Here is a 25133-nt window from a genome sequence, read left to right as displayed (position 1 = left end):
TATTATACATAAAAAGAAAGATATAATATATATTATTTTACAATATATTTATAAAAATAAAATTATATAATATAATGTGTTATTTATATGAATTTGAAACATTTGATATAAAAATTTATTTATTCAACAAATTGTATGCCATACAATAAATATTGAAAGTATATACACGTAAATTATATACAAATAATAATTAAGAGAAAATTATATGCAAATATCTACTAAAAAATAAAAAATATTATTACAAAAAAAATAGTTTATGAAGATGTCTTGAACCACTGATCAGAACACAAACCATGTCAAAGCTTGAACCTGTGGGTGCCTCGTTGAAAACCCATGTGCCACCATCAGAGGCGCCTTGAACACCGATCTACCAATCTGATATCGCATCACCGTACACCCACCGCCACCGAGCAGTTCTTGTCGAACTATACACCGCTCCACAACCACGGAGTGTACAAGATATGCTTAAATCGCTTGAGAGATTACAACAGAGAGGTGTGACGTCTCTACAGTAGCTGGTATGTATAGAAGTGATGAGTGTATAAAAGATATAATGACTATACAGATTTGTAAAAAATTTAAAAATTAATGTAGGGAAAAAATTGCAGCAAATTTGTTTTTTTCCATATTTTTCCAATGTAACGACTGAAAAAAATTGTCGCTGAAAAAACTTTAAAAAGTAACCAGGCCTATAAGGCACAGTTTAAAACTGTCGCCTATAACACGGTATAGTTGACGGTTTTAAACCATGCCATATACTATAGGCGACGGTTAATCCGTCGCCTATACCCTGTTATAGGCGACAGTTTAAAATCGTTGGGAAGTCTACATTAGCGACGGTTTTGAACAGTCGCCTATTCTACCCGTTTTACTTTAAACGACTATTTAAAAGTGTCTAGAAAAATCATTTTTGTAGTAGTAATTTGTTTATTATGAAATAGGGTTTTCAGTTTAAGGTTTCTAGATCTCCAACTGCAGCAAAATCTGTTCGATCCTTTAATGTTTTGGTGGTGGAGAGATCTCGTATTCAGAGTTCGTTTGAGTCGTCGGTTGTCGGTTGCTAAATGTGTCGCTAGTGAATGTAAGTCAGTAGATGAGGTATTGAGGAGTGAGATAGGTATAGGCAGGTACTTTAATGGAGAAGAATAAGTACCTTTGAGATTTTATATATATATTTTAAAATAAATTTATCTAAACGTGTGGGTTTTAAAATTTGAATTTACACAAAAATGTCATGAAAAATATTATAATATAATTTTAAAACTTAAATATACCATAAAAATGACCAAACCTAAAAATGTCATATTTTTGTAATAAAATTTAAAAAATCAAATGTAATTTCCTCTTAAATAAAACTATCACTCTCTCTCTTTAATTCGTGATCAGAGTTCCCATCTTAATATAGATCATATGATGATACTAGAGTTTGCTAGCAATATATATGGGTATATATAGACATAAAATGTGTACTAAAATTACATATGTATACATTTTTATAAACATATATTTCACTAGCTAGGGATGAAATCGTGATTATAATTAGTGTGAACATCAAAATTATTATTAGCTAGCATGTGGAATATTGAGATTCATTTTCCTAGTATTATAGGAGCTATATAAATATAATATAATGTATATATCATAAAATCATTTCCTTGAAAGGCACATGACCTAGAGTAGCTGTAGCTTAGTTTAGGTATCTATATATACACATATATGTACCACAAGGAGGTCATATATATGACATGTAACAAATTAACGCGTCTAAGTAAAAAAAATAAAAATAAATAAAAAAACCAAACCTAGGAAAGCTACACAACCATCTACAATGGTCCACCTTAAGGATTTCTTTATAAAAAACAAAAAATTATTCAAACTAAGGAAATTAATAACAATAATTTTTTTTAGTGAGAGATGAGAGAATGTGAGTTAAAACTCATTAGGTTATTACTTGACAAAAATTAAATAAATATTTATATAGGAGAATTAAAGCCGGCTAAACGAAAGAGTCTGTCTACATAATCCAAAACTAATTAATTGTTTATAATATACTTACAACTATTCACTACATGCCACAATTGTTATATTCATATATGTCTTGTATACAATTGTCTATATATTAACTCATTCATATACCTTTCTAAACTTCCCTCTTAAAACCCTAATAATTTAATCTCTCCATCTCTCTCTGTGAAAATTGAAGAGTCAAAGTTTATTCAAAAAATCTTGAGATCATATATATCATCGGAAGTAGTACTACATATAACTTTATTATGGAACCTAATAAACAAGGTTCGGATACAACGACATCAAGTGAAGAAAACGACAACAGCGGAGTGGTCAGCCGATCAGTGGATGAATCCGGCAGCGGCGGCGGTGGCGGCAAGCGGAGCTACGAGTGCACGTATTGCAAGCGTGGTTTCACGAACGCTCAAGCCCTAGGTGGACATATGAATATCCATCGTAAAGACCGAGCCAAAGCCAAGCAGCAAAACCCTACTTTTACAACTACTTGTTCTAATAATTACCAAGCTGAAATGGGGTTGGCGGGTAATTCTCCCTTTACGACGACGTTTTCAGCCAACAGATCAGCTGCGGCTTGGACGAGTAGTAGTACTCATCCGCAGCAGCCACCTTCTCATCATCATGGTATGTATTATCAGCCAAGTCATGATATATATGGTGGTCCTGTTAATTATGGTCATTATAACATTAATCATGAGTTTGGTTTGAGGGGTATTAATGGTCATGATCCCTCTAATTTGGGTTTGAATCATGAAGATGATCTTGGAAATTTGAGCCTAAGGATGAATTCTGGTTCATCCTATTTGGAAGATGATCAGAGGAGTACTAGCTGTGAAGATGATGTTGATTTGGAACTTCGACTTGGCCATCGCCACGATTAGTAATCATGCATCCATTGATACACAGTATGTTTCTTCAATTATTATTATATATTAACCTAATTAAATGCTTATTAACTTTATTATAATTTTAATATGTTATTTGTTTCTATTTATTTTAATTATTAAGAAGAGAGTACTCGAGTTATCCAGAATTAATGGTGGTATATTGAGAAAATGGCTAATAATATATTGTGAATTAGCTAAAACGCCCAAATTAATTTTAATTTGTCGTTATATATATAATCAGCAGCTTCTTTCTTTTTTCTTCATAATTAGGTACTAATTATATTGCTTTGTAAGTGTTGCTCCTGCATTCCCTTTCATTATATGTAAATGATCAACAATATTTGGCATAATTAATATTCTCAGAATCGATCATATATATTTGTTACCTCATGTATGTGTATACTAATGTGTACATGACATCTATATATATATATATATCCATGTTCTGAGCTTTTTAATTCTTTTTCTCTCATTTTACAATTAAATTAGTCTTTTTCTCCGAAGAAAAATGTTACCACTTTTATAATAAATAGTATATATACGTTAGCGACTAATTATACACTTTATGATAAAGTAGTTGATCCGTACTGCTATGTATACATTAATTAATTATCCATATATCATATATAGATATACATATGCATGTTGTATATATAGTTCTTTAGTTGACGAGTAAAAAGCAAATTATTATCTGAGTGCAGTTCTATCTACTTCTACGTACGCGGCGAATATATACATGTACATACATGTTATTATAGGTAGCTTGATGAAGAAATTATAAGCGTGAAACTATACATATGCGTGAATAAATAGGATTTATTTTCCTAATTATAATCCTTGTATAATTTTGCTCTCCAAATTTTTCCCTATTACAAAAGTTTATGCTGAATTTATAAAATCGCTGCAAAATATTATTAATATAGCACTAATATGACGTCAATTTAGCCTAAACAAAAAATAAATGCTTAATACAGTATACAATCACTCCCCCTAAAAAACGGAAATAAAAAATATATACTTTAATTAATTACATAATATATTTAGGATTTAAACCCAACATTGAAGCCAACATTTTTATTATTTTTCTTTTTATTATAAACTATATTTAATATTATAAAAATATAAATTCTTGTATAAATTTTTAATATGTTATATCATATTGAAAAGAAAAAAAAAATATAGCCCCTCCCTTATAAAAAAAAAAGTACAACCTCAACTTAACTTTACTAAATTAATAACAATCAAATGATAAATTAAGAGATCGATTATGTATTTTTAGAGCTAATGCATACTTATATATATAATAACAATTTCCTTTCTATGAATACAAATCACTTTGATTGCTACTTATTGTTTGATGATGGACATCGTTGGCACTTTTATACTGTTTATGGCTTTTCTGAAATTGAAAATAAAAAGCATACCTGGGCACTCATTAAAAACTAGTTGATGTATCGCCCCAAGATCCTTGGTTGTTGGTGGGTGATCTTAATGAAATATTTTCCCATGATCATAAAAATGGTGGTCCTTTACGTCATGACATTCATATAAATTTGTTTCACTCCACTTTGGACCATTATTTTTTGAATGAATTACCTTATATTGGAGATGATTTTATGGGAAAAAAAAAAACCAACAACATTAAAGGAGAGACTTGATTAGTGTTTTGTTAATAATATGTGGGTGGATCAACTTAAGTCACCTACAGTTACACATTTAGACTACTATGGTTCAGATCATAGAGCCATTTTAGTTGATGTTAACTTCACAATTCAGGTTCAATAGGAGATCAAGATTTTGTTTTGAACAGATTTGGTTAAAAGAGGTTGAATGCACTGAGATTATTTCTTCTAGTTGACAGTTTGATAATGAGGACGATCCTTCAATTTCTCTTACAATGTGTTTGGATCGATGTGCTAACAATTCACAATAGTGGCACGTTAAGAAATTTGAGCGTATGAAACAAGATATCAGCCATGCTCAAAAGAGAGTTTCCTTGCTGCATAACTCAGATGCACCAGGTCCCAATCACTGACAAGATGTGTTATCTGCAGAAGTGATCTTAGATGAACTCTTGGCTAATGAAGAGCAATATTGGCAACAATGGTTTAGGATGGAAAGGCTTAAATCTGGTGATCGTAATACTAAATTTTTCCATGCCAAAGCTTCGGCTAAGAAGTCAAATAACCAGATCAAAAATTGCAAGATGAACATGGTAATATTGTGTCTTCAAGGGAGAGTATTTGTGATATAGTTACAAATTATATTGATCAAATTTTCACAACTTCGGAGGAGGATCATTGGGCTTTATCCCATGTTTTATCCACAATTCCAACTACAATAACATCTAACCATAACGATGTTGGGTTTTGTGCCCTAAATAAAACCCATTACAATCTGATTAGTTATCAATTTAGAATTTTGAAGTGATTTATGTTTACATGTATTTTACATGTTTATGGTTTAATATACATATTTAATATATGCACAAAATCAGTTAAATCCAGAACATATATTCATTCACAATTACAGTATTGTCAATACAGTGGAATGTGATTGTGATTATATGATTCAAAAGACTTAGTCCCTGTTCATCAGTGTTTTGGATTTACACTGATGTGATAATCAGCGATGAAGTATACTTACACTTGGAGTAAGTGTTATGTTCTTTCCAGGACATTGGTAAAGTATACTAGTTTCGAATGTATGGAGTATACATTGGACTGGACCGATATTGAACTTAGATAAGATATTATAAACTTACCGTTGTATCTTTCCAAGTCAATATCAGAAGTTGATCTTAGATTAAAAGAATCTAAATCCTGATATGCTTAGGCTCAATCTCAGGAGTGCTATTCATGTTCTTTGTTTATTAGTTAAACATACTTTTGGGTCAGGGTGATACGTATATTTTGGGAACATGATAGCATAACTGAGTGGGAGTGCTGAACATAAATATGGAATCTATAGCTTCTACTGGTGTATAGAAGTCAAGTGATGATTCCCTTCGAGCTTAGTTAAATAGAAGTAAATGGATGAGCTCTTGTTTCAGTGACTATATATTAGATCACTAAAACATCATTTACAGGTAACTAAGTGTTTTAAGGGGCAAAATACATTGAGGGGTGGAAACGGTAAATTTATCCCATCTCGATGTAAATCATCTATATAGAGGATCTTTTAATCACATTAAGATTATAAGAATGGTTAAATGAGATAGCATATGTATATCGTGAAACATATAGTATACTCTATATAAGTCTGAGAGTGCAATTCCAAATTCTAAGAGTGGTATCAACAAGGAATTAATAAGTTAGGGATTTACTTGGTAAATTCAGTTCAACTTATTGGAAGCTCAGCAATATAGATCCATGGTCCCCATTCTAGTTGAGACCATACTGTTTGTAAGACTCTATAATTGATTTATGATTAATCAATTATAATTCTAAAAGTTAGACTATGTCTAATTTAAGAATTCTCGTTGTTTAAGGATGAAATTGTAAATAAAAGGGTTTCTAGGTTTAATTATTAATTGAGAGACTTTGTATATCTAATTAATAATTATTTTAAATGACAATATTATTTAATAATCTATTTTAGTTATTAAATAATTAGTTTTGGCATTTAAATGGTTAGAATTGGAAAAATGGCATTTTTGGAGAAATAGAAATAAAATTGAGGAAACTGCAAAATCCATGTGAGGCCCATACACACCATGGCCGGCCACATGCTTTGAATTTCCCAATTATTATTTTCAATTTTAATTGCCAAGTAATTGCTAATCAAAACCTAGCAATAATAGGAAAGTGGTGGATCACACTAAATAAGGCAGTTAATCAATTACACAGTAAAAGAGGAAACTGTTTTATTTGGAAAGTTGAGCTCTCCCTTTTTCCTATATAATGCCGCCCCCTCTCTTCTCTTGGTAATACTTTTTGTATGCTTTGATATTCAAGCTAATTGTATCACACGAATTCAAGAGAGAAATAGAGAGTGAATTTTGAATTCCTTGTGAGAGAGAAGTGCCCACACACAGCATACAGTACTTCAATCATAGTTTGGAAGACTGTGAAGGACCACATCCAACTGAAGGACATTCGAGCTCAGATCTTGATTATACTCTGCTACAGACAGGAATCAAGGGTTAGAGATCTGAGTGAAAGGAGACACTAAATTCCGCTGCCATCACTGTAAGGTTTCTTAACTTTTATGTGTTTTTGTTTATTGTTTTAGAAGTTCATATTTAGGTTGTTAAATCAACATACTTGTGAGTAGATCTAAGATCCTGGTAAAATTAATTCCAACAACTGGCACCAGAACCATGGTAATTGATTTGCTTGCAAGAAATTCGGACTTAAAATGATTTGTTTGTGATTTGGATGGTTTCATGGTGTGTCATATTGATGTTTGATTGATGTTTGTGAATTCTGGGAAAAATAATTGATTATCTGTATCTGAAATTATTTTTATTGGATAGTTTGGAAAATTTTAAGCAATTTACTTTTTTACAGAACTCGATTTCGATTTAATTTGAATTAGTTATGAATTTTTGAAAATCGGAAAAAATCGAGGTGGTGAGCTACGCGCGCAGAAATCATGCCCAGGGATGCCTGCGCCGAGTTATCTCGGCAGTGTTCCCCTTCCACGTGCGCGGATAGTATGCAAAGCATACTGTCTGTCCGTACCACCTGCCATTTTTTTCGTTTTCTTCAATTTTTCATGCTATTTCATGGAATTAACTTCCGATTTTTTGTGTAGTTTTGTATTTTGATTTTTTGTTTTTCAATTTTCAAATCTAATTATCATAAATAAATTAATTTTATTTTTTAAAATTAATTTTAGATATTAGTGTAATTTGAATTTGAAAATAGGTTAAAATCAAGTTTTGTTTACCTCTTTTCTTATTTTCTTTAAAATTTAATTATTTTATCTTATTTTTAAATATAAGGTTAGAAATTATTTTTTTTTTTTATTTTGACCTTATTTAGAATAAGATTACTATAATCATGGTATTTTAAAAAGAGAAATAAGATATTTTTGTTAACTTTTAAATTTTGTTATTTTTACTCAAATTAAATTGTAAAATCAGAAAAGGGTATGTATTTATCATTTTCTATTTTATTGAACATTTAATTTATTAAATAACATGAAATTTAAAAAGATAGTTAGCAAATTTATTTTGAAATGATATTTAGGCTACTTAAAACTTAATTTTTCAAAATTGTAGGTTTAATTTTAAATATTATTTTATTTCAATTTTTAAAACCGAAATTTATTTTTTTATTTTTCGAAATAAAGTTTAATATTTTAAAATTAAATAAATCCTACTTCCAACTATCCAAATTTAACTTGTTGCAGGAGTATGTGTTTTAGATTGTTTGTAAGTTTTCTAAAACCTATTATTGCTTGATCTAAATTGCCATGGTTAACTTGTTGACAGATCCAATGATCTGATTTTAACCCATGGTTCAATTGTCACTAGGTCAAGTAAATAATTTGTAACAGGTAAATTTTACATTCTTCTTTCATCTGTGTATGACCTAGAAACATGATAGGATCCATCCAAATCTGTGTGCCTGTGTGAGCCTATATGTTTAATTTCTGTTATAGACACATATAAGTTGTTGTTGCTAAATAAAATCTCATAACTTGATAGATTTTATTTAGGCTCATTTAGTTAATGGGCCTATTCAATTAATAAGAGTTGTTCATTGTAAGGTTAAATTCCTCTCTTTTGGGCCTTATGTGAGAGTTGGGAGCCTTAGAAGTGGGTACGACATACTGAACCAGGGGCGGAGCCAGGATTACATTGTAGGGGGGCCAATATCAGCAAGTGCATACAACAAGTAAATTTTAGTGACTAAAACTGTTTTTTGAAAGTGCGTGTCAATTGAAGAAAATATTATAGTATTTTATTTTTATAAATATTTTATACAATATCTATAAAACTATGAATCAAGTAATTAAACTGAAAATAAAATGTAAATTCTAAGGCTCATTTGGAAAGCCAAGAGGAATTTGACTTGAGTGTAATTGAAAGTAACTATATTATTTTTTGTGTTTGTCTCCATATGGTGTTACACTCTTCAATTTTCATACCCAGAATTGAGTGTGATTACACACTGTAATTACTTAAAACTTTTTATTTTAATTATTAAGTACTGAAAATAATTAATTTTTTTCTATAATTACTAACTATTTTATCAAACATGATATTATAAATTTATAAATAATTACTACCTCATATCTAAATACACTACCCAGTAGCTTAATTTAATATTAATAAAATTAATATTAACTTGTATTTTTTTTTTAAAAAAAAAGAAACTCATATTATTTTAAGAATATTAATTCTACTAATATTAATTTGTTTTAGAAATCTACCCATATTATTTTAAAGAATTCACTAAATGTATTTTTAAAGTAAGAGAAGTCAAACTAAGGTAGTTAATACAACTTAATAAGTATGGTAAAGATATATTATACTATTATTATTTGTAAAATTATATATGAAATTATATATATATGGTATGATACAATTATGCCAACTCTATTTTAGTTTAACTTTGGGGCTTTTTATATATGATTATAAAAAAATTTTTGAGTGGATTTCTAACCGTGAGTGTATTTGTATGATTATATATCTATCTCTAACATGTCAAATATATATAAGCTTTAGAAATTGAGGGGGGGCCACAGCCCCTGTTGGGGTATATGTGGCTCCGCCCCCGTACTGAACACAACCCCCCCTCACATGAACAACCCCAATTGTGAAGGTCCATTTGTCTAATTTGGATAACTGTGCTAGGTTAATTAAATTAGTTTGACATGATAAAATTGATTAGCAACATAATTAATTTCATTCTTTGAAATTAATTTAAGAAAAACATAGTTTGTAGAATATTATTTCTAGATAAACTAAATGTATTTTTCTTGCATTTAATTAAATAAAGAATTTTTTTTTGATGAATAAGGAATCTTGTATTGCTCAAACAATCAATTTACATCACAAGTTTTGTACAAAATCAGCTATTACTGCTACCAACTGCTATAAATCTAAACAGCCTAGCAATTTACAAAATCAAATCACAAACTCAGCACCCAATTCTTGTCCTCATCCTTTGTTTTGCTTGGCCATACCCCAACAATCCTCCTCTTGCTTTCCTGCTGTACCCGATTCACTATTACTGTGATTTGCCACTGTTTTTGGTTCCATAGCACATCATTGCGTGCACCCCAGATAAATAAAGAATTTTAACTAACTAGATTCTTTCTGAAACTTACTTTTACTATTTCATTAAATATTCCTATTTAAGTTATAAATTAGTTATTACTAATTTTTCTTATTAACTTGAATTTGAATATCTTTTGAATTTAATATTAAATTGAGGAATTCTAGGAATTGGTTATTGAAGATTCTTAAAAGATATTTTTTAAGTTGATTTTAAACTTAAAATGGAATATCCTTAAATTAGGTAGTTACCACCTAATTTTGATATTTAATTAAATTTTATTTGGAAAATTTTAAGTTGCAAATTATAGATTCTTTCTATAATAACTTAAATTAGATATTTTTCAAATCTTGAAAAGATACTTAGTTAAATCGAGATATTTTCTATATAGTTATTTCTATACTAATTATTATTTCTAATATAGAAAAATATCATTGATTGTGAAATTAATTGTTTAATAATTAATTTTGGTACAATTCAAGTTAAGAATATTTTTCCTAGTATTAAACTGGAAATTAATAATTAAGCCTTCTCTACACTTAATTATTTATTTCCTGAATTTAATACATTTAATTAAAATGAAAATTAAATATCTAAGTTGATTTTCATAATGATACTTAAATATTTTTATTTTCATGATATTTAATTAAATAGAAAATTATTTTAAGTTGGATATTTTCATAACAACTTAGATTTTGAATAATTTTCATAATATATTTTATTTATTTTATTAATCATATTTCAAAATTGCATTTGAATATGCAAGATGATTTGGAATTTATCTTGAAAGATAGATTAAAGTTGTAAATTAATTATTTTAATTAATCAACTTAAATCAATGATTTTTTTTCATTTAATGATTAATTTAAAATAAAGGAACTAAAATATATTATTAGAAATTGAATTAATTAGTCAAGAAAATCTAGATAGATAGTATTCTTGCTTGAAGTATTTTTTTTAATAAAGATTGATTTATTTTAATGTATTTCAAAAATTGTATATTTTTTATATACTTTAATTTTTGAAAATACAATATATATATTTGTAGAAAATTTTAATTTGAGTTGCAAATTAATTTAAATTAATACAACTTAAATTAAGTAATTTTCTTATTATTTATTGGAAAATTAATACTAAGATGGAAATAATTCATTTTATTTTCTTAACCATCTGAGTTTAATTTTATAAATATTAAATTAAATTTTATTTAGAATTTTATTCTAAATTTAAAATTTAATAAATATATATATAAATAAATAATAGAAGAAAATACATTTTAAATAATGAGCTTTATTATTAAGATATTCGATCTCCATTGTTAGTTTTACATAGCTATTGTTTTAGTGAGTAATCCTCCCTAATGGAGGAACGTTCATTAGCATGTTAGCGCCGTTTAATCTCGAAAGATAAGTATATTTGTAAGTTTTTTATATTAGTATTGATCACCCTAATGGTGGCGACTGTATAAGACTTACAAACGTATGAAACAATGGTGGAAGCTCATGAAATAGGAATGACCTTGACTCTTGCCTTAACGGGACAACGTCGGATTCTTTTTTCGATCGAATAAAAGGTTGCTAGAATGTTTGTCATTTTAGATGAGCTGACAACTCTATTCAATGGATGATAGCTTTGACTCTCGCCTAAACGGGACTCTGATATCAGTTTGTTGAAAACCTTAGAAATTATTTAGGATTGTATTTTTTAGTATTTTCTCTAGTCATTCCTACTTGCTATTTGCTAATAATTTCTGAATAAGATTTTGTGATTAAACCATAATTGATTTCTACTTATTATCTTGTAGTATCCTGATTTTCCATGTCGAATCCCATGTTGTCACTGTTAACTGAAAATAAGCTAAATGGATCTAACTTCCCAAAATGGAGAGAGAACATTAATATTGCTCTCATAGGTGAAAGTGCCCTGTTTGTGTTGATTGAGTCGTCTCCTGAGCAGCCAGGTGACAATGCAACCAAAGCTGCTAAGGAGAAGTTCGAGCGTTGGCAGAATGCTAACAACAAAGCTCGATACTTCATGCTTTCCAGCATGGTTGACACCTTGAAAACAAGGTTTGCTAACACTGTCACGGCTGCAGAAATCATGACGCAGTTAACTGAGCTATTCGGTATGGCATCTATCCAGTCTCGTTTTGACGCGACTAAGAAATTCATCAACGCACGGATGGAACCCCATCAGATAGTGCGTGATCACCTTCTCCAAATGGCTAGTTATTTCCAGGAAGCCCAGAATCATGGTGCTGAAATGGATCAGACTACTCAAGTGAGTCTCATCTTGAATAGTCTGACTCCAGACTTTCTGCCCTATACATCAAATTATGTCATGAATAAGAAGGAACAAGACTTTCATACGTTAGTCAATGACCTTCAGACATATGAAAATTTGATTGGAGGTCCTAAGAAAAGAGGGAGTAAACCTCAGAATTCTGAAAAATGGTAATAGGACGAACAATCCTGAGGCACATGTTGCTTCTACTTCCAAATCCAATAATAAGAAGAAATAGAAAAATGCCAAGAAGCGAGGTCAAGCTGCGAAAGCAGCTAAGAACAAAAAGGCTGCAGCTTCTGGTGATACACCAAAAGGAAAATGTTTCTACTGCAATGAGAAAGGCCATTGGAAACCCCAATGTCCTAAGCTTCTTGCAAAGAAACAAGGTATTTCTTTATAAACTGATGTGTTTTAGTGAATTATTATCCATTTGGATTATTAATTCTGGACTACTAACCTTGTTTATTTTCTTCATATAGCTCAAGCTTCTTAAACTCGGATGCTGTCTTAGCGAGTTGGATCTGAAAGCTGGATTATGGATGGAGTTCGTCAAAGATAAAGAAGAAGCTCATTTATTTATTTAATTTTGAATTAATTGTTTAATTTTTCAAACAATTTGGATTTCAAGTTTCGGATTTTATTCCCTGCTCTCATAATATTGCAAACAATTTTTTTTTGGTTTATAATAAAGTTTTTTTTACAAATAAATTGCAATCTATGAGTTGAGCTTCATTACTTTATCTTACAAATCAATTACCAATTGTTATATTTATTATGTTTGTATGTGTATGTGTTTTTATTATTGATACAAATTCTATAGTTATTTAAACTCCTTACAGAGTTATTACTACATAAACACTAGAAATTATTTCTATGTTTATGAATAATTGTTAATTCTAAAACAATTATTGAGACTTTGTTTAATAAAAATATCTTTTGATCTGATAGGGGTGGAGAAAAGTTAAGAATAATATGCAGTTCAACGATCTTTTATATCTAATGAACTCTGGATTATATTCAACTCCACATATTCTCTATCACACTTAGGGAATCATGATCTTTACAACCTTCAGAGGTGGATCGTAATCTCTATATACTTAGGGGTGGACTTTATTCCACAGTACTCTTTGTGACACATAATTTTAAACATGGAAATAATATAATAAATTAGCTATTATCAGAATAAATCCTTGATCTTAATTATATGTTCCAGTTTAGATTTACTGTTGTAATAGATAATGATACCAATAAAGTTCTTTGATAATGTATCACATTACCTTAATTGAGTGGGAGAATATTAAAATTCTTTACCCATCTTCATTTGGTTGAAACTTGTGATAGGAACTTAAGAACACCTCTGATAAAAGAAATCTAACCATTCACATGGATAGAAATAACTTATCAGAATTATGAGAATAAGATAGAAGAATTCTTGCATAGTCCATTCGAATGACTTGAGTCAAGATTTCTAATCCTCATAACATTTTATGGTATCTTAATTTGATTGCTTAATCTCTAGCAAGTATTTTACACTTCAAATACGAGATTGCTATGTTGATGACCTAGTCTTAAAGAAACTTACAATTTCTGGCTAAATTAATAAGTCACGACGAGATATTCCTCAAAACAATAATAAGAGGTTAAAAGTATTATTTAACCAGACATCTACTATTGAGTGGGAGCCATCTGAGATGTAATCAAATGTGGAACATTAGGGGACAATCAAGAAAGATTTATGAAAGTGACCTATATGTTAAATATTAAGGAACTATACTTTAGTAATCCTTATATCCACACCAACTCATTAAGAATTTGAGATGGTGGTTACTCTGGGGGTAGAGGAATTATTGTAGAAGAGTGTAAAAACCCATTTATAATAATTCAAGCTCCATCAAAGAAGATATAACTTTGTAAATTAGAAATTACCAGAAAGTTATTTTACTGAAGAAAATTCTACACTGCATTATCTCAATTCCAAATTTTAAAATTTGAGAAATATGTCTTCTGTTTGTTCAGATGTACTTAATGGGCAGTAAGGATTTCAGTATCCCTTGATGAGTAGAGCATATAGTTAAGAATGTTTCATAAGTTTCATGAACCTGGTTCCAGAAATATGGGTGAATTCAAATATACTACACTTGATCAGAGGATCAAGACTAAAGATTGATTGTAATGCAAAACTTGTTTTATGTTAGTGCAAGTGGGAGTTTATTGGGTTTTGTGCCCTAAATAAAACCCATTACATTCTGATTAGTTATCAATTTAGAATTTTGAAGTGATTTATGTTTACATGTATTTTACATGTTTATGGTTTAATATACATATTTAATATATGCACAAAATCAGTTAAATCTAGAACATATATTCATTCACAATTACAGTATTGTCAATACAGTGGAATGTGATTGTGATTATATGATTCAAAAGACTTAGTCCCTGTTCATCAGTGTTTTGGATTTACACTGATGTGATAATCAGCGATGAAGTATACTTACACTTGGAGTAAGTGTTATGTTCTTTCCAGGACATTGGTAAAGTATACTAGTTTCGAATGTATGGAGTATACATTGGACTGGATCGATATTGAACTTAGATAAGATATTATAAACTTACCGTTGTATCTTTCTAAGTCAATATCAGAAGTTGATCTTAGATTAAAAGAATCTAAATCCTGATATGCTTAGGCTCAATCTCAGGAGTGTTATTCATGTTCTTTGATTTATTAGTTAAACCTACTTTTGGGTCAGGGTGATACGTATATTTTGGGAACATGATAGCATAACTGAGTGGGAGTGCTGAACATAAATATGGAATCTATAGCTTCTACTGGTGTATAGAAGTCAAGTGATGATTCCCTTCGAGCTTAGTTAAATAGAAGTAAATGGATGAGCTCTTGTTTCAGTGACTATATATTAGATCACTAAAACATCATTTACAGGTAACTAAGTGTTTTAAGGGGCAAAATACATTGAGGGGTGGAAACGGTAAATTTATCCCATCTCGATGTAAATCATCTATATAGAGGATCTTTTAATCACATTAAGATTATAACAATGGTTAAATGAGATAGCATATGTATATCGTGAAACATATAGTTTGCTCTATATAAGTCTTAGAGTGCAATTCCAAGTTCTAAGAGTGGATTCAACAAGGAATTAATAAGTTAGGGATTTACTTGGTAAATTCGGTTCAACTTATTGGAAGCTCAGCAATATAGATCCATGGTCCCCATTCTAGTTGAGACCATACTGTTTGTAAGACTCTATAATTGATTTATGATTAATCAATTATAATTCTAAAAGTTAGACTATGTCTAATTTAAGAATTCTCACTGTTTAAGGATGAAATTATAAATAAAAGGGTTTCTAGGTTTAATTATTAATTGAGAGACTTTGTATGTCTAATTAATAATTATTTTAAATGACAATATTATTTAATAATCTATTTTAGTTATTAAATAATTAGTTTTGGCATTTAAATGGTTAGAATTGGAAAAATGGCATTTTTGGAGAAATAGAAATAAAATTGAGGAAACTGCAAAATCCATGTGAGGCCCATACACACCATGGCCGGCCACATGCTTTGAATTTCCCAATTATTATTTTCAATTTTAATTGCCAAGTAATTGCTAATCAAAACCTAGCAATAATAGGAAAGTGGTGGATCACACTAAATAAGGCAGTTAATCAATTACACAGTAAAAGAGGAAACGGTTTTATTTGGAAAGTTGAGCTCTCCCTTTTTCCTATATAATGCCGCCCCCTCTCTTCTCTTGGTAATGCTTTTTGTATGCTTTGATATTCAAGCTAATTGTATCACACGAAATCAAGAGAGAAATAGAGAGTGAATTTCGAATTCCTTGTGAGAGAGAAGTGCCCACACACAGCATACAGTACCTCAATCATAGTTTGGAAGACTGTGAAGGATCACATCCAACTGAAGGATATTCGAGCTCAGATCTTGATTATACTCTGCTACAGACAGGAATCAAGGGTTAGAGATCTGAGTGGAAGGAGACACTAAATTCCGCTGCCATCACTATAAGGTTTCTTAACTTTTATGTGTTTTTGTTTATCGTTTTAGAAGTTCATATTTAGGTTGTTAAATCAACATACTTGTGAGTAGATCTAAGATCCTGGTAAAATTAATTCCAACAAACGATTATCTATTAAAAGAGCTTACTAAGGATGAGGTTCTCTATGCTTTCAAACAATGGGAAATGATAAAAGTCCAGGCTTAGATGGAATGTCCACAATGTTCTACCAACATAATTGGCACATCGTTGATAATTTGGTCACCAAAATTATCTTAAATGTGTTGAATAATTATGTCACACCTGCAGCTTTTAACAAGACCTTGATCACTTTAATACTTAAGATCAAAACGCTAATGACCATGAAAAATTTAGGTCGGTAAGTTTGTGCAATGTGACCTATAAATTAATCTCCGAGATGTTGGCTCTTTGTCTTAAAGATGTCCTTCCTCATATCATTTTTGAAACTCAAAGTGCTTTCCTTCCAAACAAGCAAATCACAGATAATGTTTTTGTTGCTTTTGAGCTTATCCACAGTTTAAAACATTGAAAGCGGGGATCTAAAGGATACGCAACTCTTAAACTTGATATGAGTAAGGCATTTGATCGTGTTGAGTGGTCCTACTTAGCAGCAGTAATGGGAAAAAGGGGCTTCAATATCTGATGGATCTCACTCATTATGACTTTCTTACACTCAAACACTTTCTCAATCCTTATCAATGGTGTTGTCACAGGCTCAGTCATTCCTCAACATGCTCTCCATCAAGGAGATCCATTCTCACCATACTTATTCTTAATATGTTCTGAAAGTCTATCCAGTCTTCAGCAATATGAGAAGTCTATAGGTCGTCTCAAGGGACTGGCTATATCTCGAAGAGCTCCATCTATTTCACACCTTCTTTTTGCAACTGACAGTCTTCTTTTTTGTCAAGCAAACGATAGATATTGTGGTGCTTTCAAGAGTGCTTTGAATATTTATCACCGTGCATCAGGACAACTACTTAATGAGGACAAATCGGTCATGTCTTTCTCTCCTAATACATTTGAAACCACTAAGAATTCTTTCAGTCAAATCTTGGGAATGCCTATAAGTGAGTGTCACTACAAAGAAATTATTATTTTTAGTGACAAATTTCTAGTCACAACATAATTTTTTGGTTACTAAATGTGACTTTTAGTCACAACAAAATGTTACTTGTGACTAAAACATAAAATTTAGTTACAAGTTGTCACTAGTTTAGTTTTAGTCGCAATGAGTATTGTGATTAAAACTACATTTAGTCACAATAAATTGTATTTTTTATGACTAATACATTTAGCCATGGACCTTTTAGTGACAACATAAAAATAGTGATTTATAATTAGTCACAATTTTTTTTACTTTTAGTCACAAATTTTGTTGTAACTAAAAGTAAGATTTTTTGTAGTATGTCATGAAAAATACTTAGGCCTCCTCGAGAAAAATAAAAAATAATTGTTTGCTGAAATTAAGAATCATATTTGGAAATTGTTACATGCTTCGAATGATAAACTCTTCTCCATTGGAGGAAAGGAAGTCCTTCTTAAAGGTGTAGTTCAATCAATCCCTACGTATGCCATGAGCTGCTTCAGATTATCAGAAAAGTTTTGTAAACAACTAGACACAATGATGGCTCAATTTTGGTGGGGTACAACTAATGATATAAGAAAAAAATAACACATTGGAAAAAATAGAAGTTTCTTTGTAAATCTAAGATGGATGGGGGAATGGGATTTCGTTCTCGTGTTCATTTTAACAAAGCCTTGCTAGCAAAACAAGCTTCGCAAATTTTACAAACCCAAACTCTCTTCTTGCTCAACTGTTGAAAGTAAGATATGTAAGCCCAAGTTCTTGTCTAACCTATCTTTTTCATATTTAGATTGATTTTATCTTGATTTAAGCTTGAATATAAAAAGAACAAAATCAAAGATTCAACACCAGAATTTTACAAGCTTCATCTGCACTGAGAACACATCTCAGCCGACTAGTGCTTGGGTTTCCCGAACCAGGGTAAATTCATCCACTAATTCTCAAAGGTTCATATTACAATTTCCAATTCTCTCTAAAGGAATCAAATACAACCTTAACAGCAATTAGTAATGAATTACCAACAACAATCAAGAACACTGATTGTTAATGCACAATCCCTTGTGCTGCAACTGAGCTCTTCTTCAACATGTCTTCAACCTGAAATCCATTCAGATCTGATGATGAAGATGACACTGAACTCCCTTCAGTTTGAACTCAGCAATTCCAGATTCAGATCATTCCGCCATTGATGAACATCCTCAAGCTCCAAGATCTGACCTGCCATGAAACATACAGAAGAAACAAGACGAAAGAAACGTAATCCCAAATCTCCGATCAAAAGTCCGTCAACAAAATACCCAGAAATCGTATTTATACCCAGCTAAACCAAGAAACCCGAAATAGATAGTTGTTACCATCTGAACAATTAAAACCTAAAATATCTTTGCTGACGTGGACTAACACTAACAGTACGAACCCCAGACAAAACACTACGAGTCCCAGACGCAACTGGAATGCTACTGGACATAATTTGTCACTACAGAAAATAATAGTTCTAACAATCTCCCCCTTGACAAATTATGGTCAATGACAACAATACCAGTGCGAAACAAAGCAACCATCAAAATATAACAGAGTCTAAACAAACAGAAAAGCAACAAATGCACCACTACCACTTTACACACAAAGGATAAGTATTTCTCCCCCTTCATTGAGCATAATCCATGTCAAATTGTCCCCCTAAGAATAAGAAGTTTATCAACGAGATCCCCCTGAATGGCGACAGAAAATGCAACATAGACTCCTCATTGCAAAGAAATTCCAAAGTATCTATTACAACATTAAAGAAGAAAGACAAACCATCTCACAACATGACCTAAAACATATGGATATTAGATATAAAAAAAAATGAGAGATTGACTAAGCAAAACAATCAGATCACCACAATATTACGAATGATGCTACAAATGAGATTTATTTTTATTTCAATCAAAAACATGCCAAATGATATATCTCAAGAATTAACATGTTCAACTTGTAAAGAGGAAACACAATGAGTGGCCTAATCAATTAACAAGTGAGCAATGATCATTTGAGCAAAGAACAAATTCATTCAACTTCACAATGAGCCATACTTAATAAAAAGATGAGACAACTTCTACCAATCCACATATTCACACACACTTGAGAAAGACAATAAACAAGGAATTTTTTCAGGATTTTGAACCAAGATTTTTCTTCAGTGTGTGCAAGTGACCTCATGTGAGAACATTGGCTCACTCTCTCAAAATTTTTATTAAGCTGCCCATTTTATTTTATTTTTGCCTTTTTTTTATCTTTAAACACTTCGGCTCTTTCTTTTGCAACCAGCTACGGCTTTCACTCTCCCTCAGAGATGTAGCCGTCCTCTTTTAATCAGAAATACTAATATAGAAGGAGCATACTACTTATTAGTAAATGGACTAAAGAAAGCTCTTCCCATTGCATCTAAAAGAGGTAGCCTTTTTAGCTGGGAAAAATAAAGGTTCAAAAGATCCTGAAAAATTCACCTATTTAGAGCTTCCTCGATAGAACTGGAGAACTTGTAGATGGGACATGAAGTGCCTCATAGAAAAAAAAAATGATAGCAATCAAGGCTTAGCTGAACAAACAGAGAAAGATAATGATCATATACCACAACGAATTAATCAGATAGAACACATAAAAAAAACTTCCCAAGTTGCACACATTAATATGAGAATTCAAGGCTTTATTAAAAAAAAATCCAAGAGAGCATCAAGAATAATATGTGATTATCCAATGTATTTTTACTCAACCAATTCTAAAAAATGATATCCGTTATCTATATATTTTGAGTCAACGTGCATTTTGAGAAATGTTTGTGGAACTTTCATTATCACACATGAAGACACATAAACAAGCAATGAGGAACACTAGACAACATACATGTGTGTATCATATTTCTTTTGAAGCAATGGAGTACGATGTACAACATGATCAAAACCAGCATACACTAGGACAAAAACATCATCATTTCTTTGTTTAAACCCAAGATTCAACAGTATAAGGTTTAGAAGACCATACCATAGCACTAATAATAGTGAATGAGCTCTTGAAAGACGAGGTGATGATTTAACACTCTTATTTCTTTTGGTTAAAACTTTTGGAATAGCAGTAAAGTCTCCAATATCTGATTTATCCAATGATGCACTATTACATAGGACAACATTGTCCAACAAATAACTACCATCACTAGATCTCTTCCCTGTTAAGACTGAGCACCCATCAAATGAAACTAAACAATGATTTTTAGAAAAACTTACAGTGTAATTTGCATCACAAAGTTGACCGATGCTTATCATATTTGCCTTGAGTCCTTTCACATACAGTACTTCAGTAAGAGGTGCAGCTCTACTCATCACCAAGTCTCCTTTTCCAATAATATGGACCTTATTTCCATCACCAAAAGTGACAACTCCCTCATTTGCTTCTTTGTAATTGACTAACAATTTCTTGTTGCCCGTCATGTGTCGAGAGCAACCACTATCCAAGTACCACTATCCTTCTAGAAATGCAGACAGTGAAACTTGAGCTACCAACCCAACATTCGATTCACGATCAGCCCTCAATCTCCACTCACATTGAGATCCTTCCTTTTGAGTTTTATTGGGTTTTTGAAAACTCATAGGTCAATTGATCATAGCTTTCAAGTAGTTCTGCAGCTTATAGCATCTGGGTCGAATATGACCCCTCCTGTTACAGAAGTGACACACTGGGATGAATCTCTCCATCTGAGATATATTCTCCGGGGCAATTCTTCTTCCTTCTAACTTCACCTTGGTAGGTCCAGATGGAACATGGAATTTTCCAGTGGGGTCTGAGGACTGAGGTGTCGAGGGAAATGATGATTGCTTGTCATCCTTTTTGTCTAGGTTGATCATTGGTGTAATGGACTCTTCTACCCCCAAGTTATCTCCTTGCTTATACAACATCTTGTATCCGATAGAGGTTCGATCACCATAAGGTTTTTGAAGTTGAAGAGTTTGATTGATGGCAGTCGTTCCTGGAGGGATAAACTCTAAAGCCTGTTTAGCTTTTATGAGTTCAGCTGAAAGCTTGTAGATCTCATTGTCCTTCTCATCAAGAAGTTTGTTGAGATTCTTAACAGTGTCCTCCAACTTGACTTTTTCAGACTCTATCTGCTCCTTGGCACTATTCAGACCTCTAATTTGCTTGGTCATATATTCCCATTGAGCAAACATCTCTTCATATGCATTTTGTCTTCCATTACTGTCGACTTCAGACACAGTGGAGACTCCATCATCCTCAGATTCAACAGACTGATGACTTTGAGCCATGAAAGCCACTACCTGTTTATCCTCATTAGAACTTTTGCTTGCAATAGAGTCTTTTTCTTCGTCACTATCGCTCCAGGTGGCAACAAGGGCTTTCTTCTTTTTGAGAGTGTTAGCACACTCGGCCTGAATGTGTTCGAACCCATCACATTCTCTACACTGAATGCCCATGCTCTTATTGTCACTGGGTTGCTGACCATGCCAGAAGTTCCCAAGAGGATATCTTTTGGAAGCATTTTTCTTACCTTCAGAACACAGTTTCTTGTACTTCTTTTTCAAGATTTTTGCATAGTTCTTGGTCAGCAAATCTACACCTTCATCTGAGAAACCAGCAGACAAATCTGATATAGACTTATTTTCTTCTTTGTGAATGAACGCAATATTGTTGTCCCCTTTTTCTTTGTTCACATCCATCTTCTTTTTTTCTTTCTTCCACCTTGTTAATGACATTTCATAATTCTGCAAGGATCCAATCAGTTCATCAAGATCCAGTTCCTCCACGTTTCTCATTTCTTCAATGGAGGTTACTTTAGACATAAATCTCCTAGGTAGAACTCCAAGGACTTTACGAACCAGCTTTGCATTAGAATAAGTCTTTCCCAAAGCATAAGATTCATTTGATATGTCACACAATTTAGCATGGAACTCAGCCACCGTTTCTTCTTCCTCCATTGATAAATCTTCAAACGCTTTTGCCAAAGCACGAAGACGGGATTTCTTTACAGCATCCGTTCCTTCATTTTTAATTCGTAGTTTTTCCCAAGCCTCTTTGGCCATCTCACAGTTTGCAATGACCTTCAATTGATTTGTGGACACTGCATTGAACAAAGCATGCATGGCCTTCGAATTAAAATTGGCCCTCTCCATCTCATGTGGAGTCCACAAGCTCGTAGGTTTTGGTTTGGTGACACCGTTATCCATCATCGTTGGGCATGTCCAACCATCTTGTATGGCCATCCAAACTCTTTCATTCACTGCCCTCAAGAATGCTCGCATTTTGGTTTTCCAGTATGGGTAATTAGCACCTTCCAGCATTGGAGGTCGTGATGTGGACCCTCCTTCTCTGAACATCTCCATTCCTGTACTAACAAGGAAAAACAAAACAAAGATAGAGAGCAATATACTCCCAGAGTCGTGTCTGGAGAGGGGGTTAGTTCCAACTGGGTGTTGCAGAAAGAAAAAATGCAGAAAAATCAAGAATTGCAGCAACAATAAATTTCAGAATAACGAATCTTGCAAGAACCCTAAGGATCAATATTTCTAACAGAAATAGCTGGCTCTGATACCAAATGTAAGCCCAACTTCTTGTCTAACCTATCTTTTTCATATTTAGATTGATTTTATCTTGATTTAAGCTTGAATATAAAAAGAACAAAATCAAAGATTCAACACCAGAATTTTACAAGCTTCATCTGCACTGAGAACACATCTCAGCCGACTAGTGCTTGGGTTCCCCGAACCAGGGTAAATTCATCCACTAATTCTCAAAGGTTCATATTACAATTTCCAATTCTCTCTAAAGGAATCAAATACAACCTTAACAGCAATTAGTAATGAATTACCAACAACAATCAAGAACACTGATTGTTAATGCACAATCCCTTGTGCTGCAACTGAGCTCTTCTTCAACATGTCTTCAACCTGAAATCCCTTCAGATTTGATGATGAAGATGACACTGAACTCCCTTCAGTTTGAACTCAGCAATTCCAGATTCAGATCATTCCGCCATTGATGAACATCCTCAAGCTCCAAGATCTGACCTACCATGAAACATACAGAAGAAACAAGACGAAAGAAACGTAATCCCAAATCTCTAATCAAAAGTCCGTCAACAAAATACCCAGAAATCGTATTTATACCCAGCTAAACCAAGAAACCCGAAATAGACAGCTGTTACCATCTGAACAATTAAAACCTAAAATATCTTTTCTGACGTGGACTAACACTAACAGTACGAACCCCAGACAAAACACTACGAGTCCCAGACGCAACTGGAATGCTACTGGACATAATTTGTCACTACAGAAAATAATAGTTCTAACAAGATATTTTTGGAATCATGATCTATTGATAGCTTCTTCTGGTGGTCTGTCTTCTCTAACCTGGCAAGGCCTTTGTTGGGGTCGTGACTTACTTGTAAAGGCTTGCGAATGACAGTGGGTAATGGTACACAAATCAGGTGTGGATTAGACCCTTGGACACCTGCAAACACCATTTTTACACCAACATATTATTTTCGTTTTTATAGTCACATGGTATCTGACTATATCACACCAGATTGTGAATGGAATGTAGACAAATTAAGAAGTGACTTTTTTGCAATAGATGTTGATCATATCCTCAATATTCCTCTTTCTCAAAGTGTTACAAATGATTGTTGGATATGGCCTTTTAATGCCTTGGGAGAATATTCAGTTCAAATAGGATATCATTTAGCATGTTCATTGGAAGAACAAGACCTCTCTTCGAGCTCACTATCATCATCAACATGGTAGAAATCTTTTTAGAAATCAAAATTACCATCAAAAGTGAAAATCTTTTCTTTGAAGGTCATTCATGATGGGATTTTATGCCCTAAATAAAACTTAATTCATTATAATCTGATTTGTTATCAATAGAAGATTAGAAGATAATATCCCATGATTCATCAGTGCACTGGACTTACACTGATGTGATAGTCAGCGATAAAGCTTACTTACACCTTGGATAAGTGTTATGTTCTTTCTAGGACATTGGCAAAGTATGCTAGTATCAGATATATGGAGTATACATTGGACTGAGACCGATATTGATCTTGATAAAGATATTATAATCTTACCGTTTTATCTTTTTAAGTCAATATCACTGGTTGATCTTAGATCAAAAGATCTTAATCCTGACATGGTTAGGTTCAATCTCAAGACTGTTATTTGTGTTCTTTAAGTTGTTAGTCAAGGCCTACCATTTGGTTCGGGTCACACGTACAGCCTGGGAACATGATTGTACAATTGAGTGAGAGCGCTAAACATAGATATGGAATCTATAGCTTCTATCTGGACATAGAAGTGAAATGATGATTTCCTTCGAGCTTGGCTTAATAGAGATAAATGGAAGAGCTCTTATTTCAGTGATTATATTAGTTTACTGAAATATCATTTATAGGAAGCTAACTGTTTTAAGGATAAAATATATTGAGGGGTGAAACGGTAAATTTGTCTCTACTTGGTGTAAATCATCTATAAAGGATCTTTGATTATTGGGATTAGAATGATGGTTAATTGAGAGTG

General features: G+C 31.9%; 1 protein-coding gene across 1 annotated transcript; it reads left to right on the top strand.

Annotated features, from left to right (window-relative positions):
- Window positions 1-1980: 1980 nt before the first annotated feature.
- Window positions 1981-3052, top strand: LOC115723725 (transcriptional regulator SUPERMAN-like). Its single transcript, XM_030653203.2, has one exon. It carries the CDS (start codon window positions 2274-2276, stop codon window positions 2904-2906), a length of 633 nt encoding a protein of 210 aa, XP_030509063.2. The 5' UTR covers window positions 1981-2273; the 3' UTR covers window positions 2907-3052.
- Window positions 3053-25133: the final 22081 nt, after the last annotated feature.

Source organism: Cannabis sativa, chromosome 9 (genome assembly GCF_029168945.1).
Source record: "Cannabis sativa cultivar Pink pepper isolate KNU-18-1 chromosome 9, ASM2916894v1, whole genome shotgun sequence".
Classification (NCBI taxonomy): Eukaryota; Viridiplantae; Streptophyta; class Magnoliopsida; order Rosales; family Cannabaceae; genus Cannabis; species Cannabis sativa.
The sequence above is the reverse complement of the archived record's forward strand: the minus strand, read 5'-3'. Positions and strand labels throughout refer to the sequence as shown.